Below are 8,772 nucleotides of genomic sequence, written 5' to 3'. Positions count from 1 at the left end.
AAAATATGAAGCACATTCAGGCCAGTTTGCAACAACATAACACAACATGCACTTCTTATAAACAATGACACTCAAGTGTCAGAACCCAGTTCAATTCTGCCATATTGACCTTGAAAGTATCTTCCTGACCATACATGTCATGCTTATTCTCCTGACCAAAATTCCCAAGCATTTTCAGGCCATTGATCTTTTATAATAATTGTCCAGAAATGTCACAAGTTGCTGTTTCAACTGAGATCCAACATGGGTTTACAAAAATATGTTACTCTCCAAATAAAGCAATCACATTTCTTCCCATCATACCCAATTGCAGCAAATCTCATAATTGCTCTTCTATGTGAGTTTTAAGAGCAAAAGATTGTTAGCATAACATTGAGTCATTCAACATACTTGAAGCACCCTTAAATTAAAGTTGATGCAGTCTAATACCACTATCCTATTAGCAGTGGCAGCCAGTCCCAGCATCTGATGGCATAGTACATGCCCTGCTGCATCAACACATCTTGGTGAAAGCATATGCATACATTTCTTTCCATCACCCACTATGACTACTTCCTTTTCTTCAAGGCTTCAAACCTCTTTGTCAAGTCATCAAAGTTGGCTTCTTCATCTGGGTTTCCTGTTGGTGCTGAGTTGGTACCAGAAGCTGGTGGCCCAAATGTGTTGAATTCAGCAGGGACATCAGGCAAGTTCAGTGCATTATCTACCTTTGACCTTGGTGCTGGGGTTGGGTAGTTGAAGTTGGTGTTCAGTGGCTTTTCTGGAGGAATTGAAGTTCACATTATATGGATTGTACTGGGACCTGGGGCTGGGTAGGCTGGTAGGCTGGTCACCTACTGAGCCTTAAATGTTGATGGGTCAACAAATCCCAGAGGAGGTGCCACTGCATCTGATGGAACTGTGGGCAGGACAATGCCTGAAGCCCCCATGGGAGGTTCTGAAAACCCACCTCCTCCTCCTCCTCCTCCCACCACTGCTCTTGGGTCCACCTCCAGCACCACTGTCCTCAGTGCCACCGAAGTTGATGAGGTTTTCACCAGTAGCATGCATTTCATCCTCTGCCATCACTTGTGGGTCCGGCCCATATGCCACGTTATAGTTTCTTGCAATTTCGCACAGGTATCTCTCCACCAAAATCTTGGGTGGGGCTTGGACCGACAGTTTGTGCATCAGTTTTGGTGACACAGCTCCAATGCTGTTCTCCCTGCATGCTTGCACATACTCCTGTCCATACTTGGTACCAAGCTGGCTTGCAATGACTTGCAACTCAGCAATATCAGCCTGCAGACGTGGAGTAACCCACAAGATACTCGCAATGGGCTCTGCCAGCCCCTCATCCAATGTCTTCATTTGCTGAATCAAACCCATCCTTGCAAGCAGCAGATCACAGTAGCACTCCACAATTTCCATGGCTTCCACCAGGTAATCTTCACGGATGATGTGTTCCACTCGAATTTTCGCCCTTTCCACTTTGTCTGCTGCAATGTAGTCAGCTATTTCCTTCCTTGCCTTCTGTGCCAGCTCCGTTTTTTTCTTTTCCAGTAGTTTCAGCCTGCTGACAGCCAGTCGCAGGTTGGTCTTAAGCTTGTTGTAATTTGGGCCAGAGCTAAACATATCTAGGATAATGAGGTGCGGATCGTATCACCCACTCCACAGCCTGACCGAGCGGAAATGTCTGAACAGTAGGTAACAGCGGTTGTGTCCCGAAGACCGCACAATCAGCGCAACGGCCCAACTCAATGCCCAAGGCCCTGGAACAGACTCAACACCATACCGTAACACACCACCCCATAGTACCACCGTAAAGCGCGTCACAGATGAGTCATATCTAAGGCTATGTCATATCAAGGTTACTTCAGTTTAATATACTGCAATAATGTTTGTTGGATGTCGAATCGTAAAAGATGGACGATATAATATCGTCAACGTACCAGTCGAGATTTAAACTCCAGATATAGCCAATATAGAACAAATGTTATCATCAGAGTTCTCACACATTGCAAAGCAGCCTCATGGGCATGGAAACAGAAGGAGACGGCCCGCACTTCGAATGCTTAACGTTGAACTTAGGCGATGCATGCACAACATTTATTCGACCTTGGCACTGCCCGCCCCCTTCCCTTTCTCCGGGCTCCCTGACACACTTCATTTTAAGCATTTTAAGCATATTATATATATATATATATATATATATATATATATATATATATATATCCGTTCCGAGTTAAAGTATTTCAAGCATGTCATAAGCGCAGGAACAGGAAGAAGGGACGGTGGGCAGGAGGGTCCATGCACTTCAAATTTTTTACTAAAGGGGGTAAAGGAATCTTGACAGGAAGCAGGAGCGTCACGATCGACACTTCGAACTACTGGTGCACGAGCTCGGGGCTCCCGACGTTCAGCAACGCGCTGACCGGACGCGCAGTCGCGATGGGTCCCGAACGGCAAGCAACAAAACTATGCACCATCTGCCTCACGGCTGCTGCATGCAGTTGTAAGGAATATTTTCCCGCAGGCCGCTGGGTGGCCCAAGCGACAAGACTGACTCAGTCTGGGGTGCTCAACATGGCCGGACGCTGCGATCAGGCCCGTCCGGGAAGCCTGAGTGACGGCTACTCAGTCTCAGAGTATTTCGATCAATTGTGCACAAAAGGCGTCATCTACAAATGACAAACAGGGGCATAAGGAGACATAAATGGATGAACACACTGATGGAGAGTGCGAATGCATCATGTTGAAGCGAAAAAATCAAAGCGTAACATGCCAGTGGAAGCGAGAGGCATGAAATAGGCAGTTGGTTTCTAAGGAGCATGGCGATTCGACAAAACTGCAAGACTCATTTACGCTTCATGTCTGTGATATGTGCGCTATAATAAGATGCTTTGTGACTTGTGCTTTCGTTTCGTTTAACACGCGCCGGGGTGGCCGGTTGAATACCCTTTGCTCGGGTGGGGGTCAATGCTGAGAAAGCTAGAGGCACCAAATTCAAGAGGTGTGTTATCCTGCACGTGAACTCGCTTGTGGCCAGATTTGGGCTTCTAGATCATAACCTTTGGGTTAAATGAGGTCAGACAAGTTCAAACTCCAGAGTGGTGTCCACGGTGCCCAAAAACCTAAATACCACGGGTGTCGTTGTCCACGGATTCTAGATGCCATGAGTGTTTGGCGTCGATAAGTTGTACAGACCGCAGCAAGCTGCGTTGTTTTGCTGCGGTCTACCGGAAAATGAAAACAAAGCGTGATAAGAGTGTTAGCCATTTACATTTGGAGGAACCCTTGAAATGTTCCTGAATGTTTGGTGAAACCTCACATGAAACTTCACGTGACTGTTCGATAAAACAGTTACAAAAACCTGACGACCGACACCAGCCCACTAAACCAATAGCAGCAATCGTCTTAGCTAGCCACCAACACAGCCCGCGTCAAGCATGCTTAATGGAAGTGATGCACCTGCACACCGCCCTACGGCCATCAACAGGGATTTCCATGGCAGACACTATTAGTCGCGCAATTACGCTCTTCGTTCCCGAAGCCGTGCACATCCAGCAACGTCTGATGCCTCATAACGTCGACTCCATGTCGACTACTGAAGCCGGGCCGGGCCATCAAATGTCAGAAAAAGGGCATCTTGCACCGACTGGGGACACCCTGTGACGGCGCGGGTCTCTACTTCGGTCATAGACCAACAACGCTGAACAATCGATTCCGGTTGGTCTGAGCCCTGGGAGCTCATTCCCAAACAGGAACAAGGTCGGAACGCGCATTTTGCATCGGTCGGGACCCTTAAAGCAATAAATGCTCTTTTGTGGGTCAAAGACCCACAGCGCCTGATAGAGGGTCCAATGTTTGTAAGGGGCTCGAGTCAGGGCAACATCTGTTAGGTAGAGACAGGGACGGGACCCCAAAAGCCGGGGGCCTGTTGCGTTGGTCGAGGCCCTCTGGCAACGAAAATGCTGATGGAAGCTAACGATGTGAGTCCACAACGCAATAATGGAAGGCCCTTTGTCCGGCAGGCCCCTGATACCGAACGGAGGGCTCTCCTTCCCATTTCAGCAAAGAGCCCGTTATGCCGAACTGTAGTCTCTGCCAATTATTGGACATCTGCGACTAATAGGGATCTTTTGCAGTCATGAGTGCCCTGCGCCTATTTGGTAGCAAATGGCCGGGTCAGGAGGCCTCCGGCGTCCGGTAAACACCAATGTATGATGTTTCCCTCTTAGGTTTTCTGTACCAGCCAGGGCATCCCGCCCTGCGTCACCGGCATGACATCCAGAGGGTACCACACGTTGCACCCGAATAGCCCCGAAGCCTCTGATCGGGAAATATAATGTGCCTCCTACTGGTCTGCCCGCTGGGTCCCTTGCCCGGAAAATGAAAGCGGTTTCCTTAAAATTTCAATAGGGCGGATCACAATAAGGTCAAAAATGAAAAAGCCAGCAGAAGCGAGGCGTCTGCTACTTGGCCATGCTTGGTCAGGATGATCATGTGAAATACATTACGCGAAGCAGTTTTGGGCCTACGTGCTCGCATCTTAGAAACAAGAACAGCAATGGCCGGGGGTGGCAGTTTCCATGAGACCGAGGCAGTGTTAACCACCCGGCTTACATCGGGCAGAGGGCGCCTGTCATATTTTACCGTGCAGAAATCCAATGTTTTGGCGATTCTAAGCTTCGTCCTGACCTACCTGGCGATTATGATGCAGATGGTCAACTAGCCGCGATATAGATCGACCATCTTGGCATGCCCACAGTTACGGACCTCGGACGCCCTCAGATATCTCGAACTCGCCAGGACAACGTTTGACGGCAAATATTTAGGTGTTACTTAACAAGCGCCCGGGTGTCCGGTTGGACGCCCTTCGCTCGGGTGGAGGTCAAGTTGACTGCCCTGAGATCTCAGGATTTTACAGAGCTAGAGACGCTAAGTTCACAGGGTGTGTTGACTTGTACATGAACTCACTTAGGTCAACGTTTAGTGCTCCTAGGTCATGACCTTTGGGTAAAATAAGGTCAAACTTGTCAAGTTCCAGGTTGGTCTAAAAGGGCCCTGGAACCTAGACAACTGTTCTAAGCAAAAGGTCACATGCTCATCTAAGGTCAGTGACCTCGTTTGACCTTTTGAAGGTCATGGTTATCAAAATAATACAACACCGCTTTGAGTTTTGCGTTTGGATAAGCGACAAATATTACGCTAGGCATTATGTTCCTAAAACAAAATTTCGACCTGGTCATCCCGGGTCATTGACCTATATTGGCCTTAAAGAAGTCTATGGGAGGTGTATAATGCGATTCCTGCTGTCAATGAATTCGAAATGAGCGCCAGAAATTATCACATACAGCAAGCCCTAGAGCAATAAAAAGGTTTATTTTGACCTTGGCCTGATCTTCATACCTGGCCTAAGGTCAATGCAATCTGTTCATTCAAGTGTTGTGTTGCCTAGGAAAGCATCTCGGAGATGTGTGGCTTCGTCTAACGCCCCGTCGTTGAATCAGATTGAAGGATTCCCTAGAAATTGCCTTCGCTAAGACCATGCCCTTACTTTGACCTGCCATAGGACAGCGTCCGTACAAAGCAAATTTCAGTTTTTGATGCCAGACGAACCGCTACTCAATTGTCTACAGCTATGCAAAACTTGGTGCGGCTACGCCGCGCCGTTCGGAAACCATTTTGCAAAAACCTTCTTTGGGGGGGTCAATTTGACCCCCACTGCCTGGCGGGTTTAAAAGGGAATGTTTCACATGTGCTTAGGATTTTGAACTATAATACCATCTTGAAGATCACCCGGTGCAGTTCACAGCCCTGCCGTTCTTAAGATCTATAGCCCTCTGTTTCATGTGCTACGCGCCCGCGAAAATGTGCAAACTATTTTATGCGGATTATATCAAGGCATTCAGCCATGCATTACGCCATAGAAACGCCATTCAAATTCTGCCATCCAATTGGCCATGCGGCGTTTAAGGCCAAGACAAATATAATTGTCGAGTCCTTCACATCTGGCCTCCGTGAGCACAAATTCCAGATATAACGAACATCAATGGGCTTGGAACCAATGTTAAGCATGTTGTACAGTGTTCAAGCACAAATCAGGTTACGTGCTAAATAATGTAAAAAGTTGGACGTGTTTGCTAGTTACCATGGAAATAAGATTAATAATCAAACTGCATAAGATTAGCGCCAGAGCCAAGTGTGTGAATACAAATGAACATCTTAAACTCACGGATAGATATGCATGAACGCCTAGAGAAAGGTCTAAAACACGAGCACACGACGATATGTGGTTTAAAAAGCACCTCCAGCACCACCACGACTCCTCGGCCACCTCTCGGGAGGTTGAAGCGCTGCAAGTGTGTGCTTGGTTGTCAAATTCTCACGGCTTTTTCGGCAGCACCATAACGTCATACCAACTGTCTATGACACAATCAAACAATGAGATATTCAAAAACATATTTACTTTATCGATAAATTTACCTTCAAATATATTGCCCATTTCACTTAACGGTATACTTTAGCTATACGTGAGCTGATACATTATATCTAATACTTGGTTTAATATTTTCAAATGTTGAACATTTCCTTTTATAAAGAGTTCTGGTGGTCGTATAATTCGCATCATCTAGTCACTTGATGACATAGACATAACACATCATCACAATTGTAGCCTATAGGCACTTCAATTAACACTTTTTCATGACGGATATGTTTTATCTAAGATTGCCATGCATTACCAACGTCATTTGCGCATCAGTTTGTTTGTTAACACGCTCCCGGTGGCCGGTTGGGTACTCTTTGCCCGGGTGGGGGTCAGTTTGACCCCCTGACATCTGAGGAACTAAGAGGGCTAGAGACACCAAATTCACAGGGTGCATTAATCTGTACCTGAACTCACTTAGGTAAAAGTTTGAGATTCCTGGGTTATGACCTTCAAGTCAAATAAGGTCAAACAAGGTCAAATTTTAGGTTGGTCTCCAGTTGGCCCCTAGAACCTAGATAACCGTTTTATGCAAAAGATCACAAGCTCATCTAAGGTCATTGACTTCGTTTGACCGTTTGCAGGTCATAGTGATCAAAATCATACGCCCAGGGTTTTGCATTTGGATAAGCGACAAAGGTTACACTAGGCGGTATATTCCTAAAGACAAAATGTTGACCTGGGTCATTTTCGGTCAGTGACCTATTCTGACCCTTAAGAAGTCTATGTAAGGTGTATAATGCGGTTCCTGTTCAGCAAATTTGAAATGAGCACCAAAAACTACCCCTTACAGCAAGCCCCAAAGTAATAAAACAGCTTGATTTTGACCTTGGTCTGCCCTTAAGACCTGACCTTGGATTAATGTTATTTGTTTGTTCAAATGTTATGCTGCCTAAGAAAAAGTAACTCAGAGATGTGGCTTCGTCTAACTCTCCGTTATTGGATCAGATTGAATGATTCCCTAGAAACTGTTTTCTGCTGAAACTATGGCCTGACTTTGACCTGCCATAGGTCAGCGACCTTACAAGGCAAATATAAAATTTTGCTGCCAGACGATCTGCCATACAATTGTACAGTAGTACAAAGTTTAGCCGGCTGTACGGCGCCGTTCAGAAATCATTCTGGAAAAACTTTCGGTGGGGGTCAAGTTGACCGCCCACCCGAGCGCGTGTTAAGTTACGGCTGATTTGCATCAATTCATCTCAACTTTGTCAGATGGTGATTCGTTTGGGAAAGCAATGTGTGATTCACATTTTTCAGCAAAGTTTATTTTAGAAAAGTTTAAGCATCAGCCGTTTAATTTTCAGCGTGTTTATCTTAAATTATGTATGAACGTTTCACAATTCTTCAGTTTAGAATATTTTCCTATGCTTAGCGCATACTGAATTATGCAGCTTGCTCACTGATGGCTGTCGTTTCCTCCACTGGCTTGCATTGTTGTAGATGTACAGTCACCATGTATAAGTAGATGTGTATATATATATATATATATATATATATATATATATATATATATATATATATATATATATATATATGTGTATATATAGATATGCCCATATAATAAGCATATGCGTTTATGTAATGCATATATATATATACACTATGTATGTTAAGGCAATGTATATATATATATATATATATAGACATATATAATGCATATATATATATATATATATATATAATATATATACACGACTATCTTAAGTCATATATATATATATATATTATATATATAATATCTATATATATATATATGTGCGGCAATTTTGGCTTTACATGCTGCAATCGGACTTCTTCCCTTATTTTGAATTACTTTGTCCAGTTCAGACTTGTGTGTATGCCAGCGATGTCCAGTCACACTTTTCAATGGTCACTCCAGGCACCTTAACAATTATGTAAGGTCAGTCTATAATTGTCGGAACTGACTGACGTTATTTTGTGCTCGTTGCATTTATGTAGAGTTATCGACCTTCAGACACCACATGGCAATGGTTAACGACGTCGTAGAGCAAACATCGGCTATATTAACAACACTCCACGTTTCATTCGCGCTCATGATGCTAGTCATAGCATTATGCAAGTTTGTGGAAAAATTGGTTTAAGTGATGGATTCTCGAACCAACGATCTGTCATTTGAACCGGATGAGCAGAATATATTCCGATAAGGTGACCTGACTTTGTCTCGAGAGGACCACGACGTGACCTGACCTTGATCTCAGACTTCTTTAATTCGCTGGTATGGCTAAAAAGTATGTTTAAAGGCAAAAGCAGTAAGGATTTTGGAAGAATTTTACACATAC

General features: G+C 44.7%; 1 protein-coding gene across 1 annotated transcript; it reads right to left on the bottom strand.

The window, feature by feature from the left end:
- Positions 1 to 332: 332 nt before the first annotated feature.
- On the bottom strand, positions 333 to 1,705 carry LOC119114482 (IST1 homolog). Its single transcript, XM_037238593.1, has 2 exons — positions 972 to 1,705; positions 333 to 760 (listed from the first exon to the last, which is right to left on the bottom strand). The coding sequence occupies exons 1-2, from the start codon at positions 1,612 to 1,614 to the stop codon at positions 549 to 551; spliced, it is 855 nt and encodes a 284-aa protein (XP_037094488.1). The 5' UTR covers positions 1,615 to 1,705; the 3' UTR covers positions 333 to 548.
- Between the last annotated feature and the right edge of the window lie 7,067 nt (positions 1,706 to 8,772).

This window comes from Pollicipes pollicipes, unplaced genomic scaffold (genome assembly GCF_011947565.3).
Source record: "Pollicipes pollicipes isolate AB1234 unplaced genomic scaffold, Ppol_2.1 Scaffold_785;HRSCAF=899_pilon_pilon_pilon, whole genome shotgun sequence".
Taxonomy (NCBI): domain Eukaryota; kingdom Metazoa; phylum Arthropoda; class Thecostraca; order Pollicipedomorpha; family Pollicipedidae; genus Pollicipes; species Pollicipes pollicipes.
Note: the sequence above shows the minus strand (reverse complement) of the source record. Positions and strands in the feature narration are given on the sequence as shown.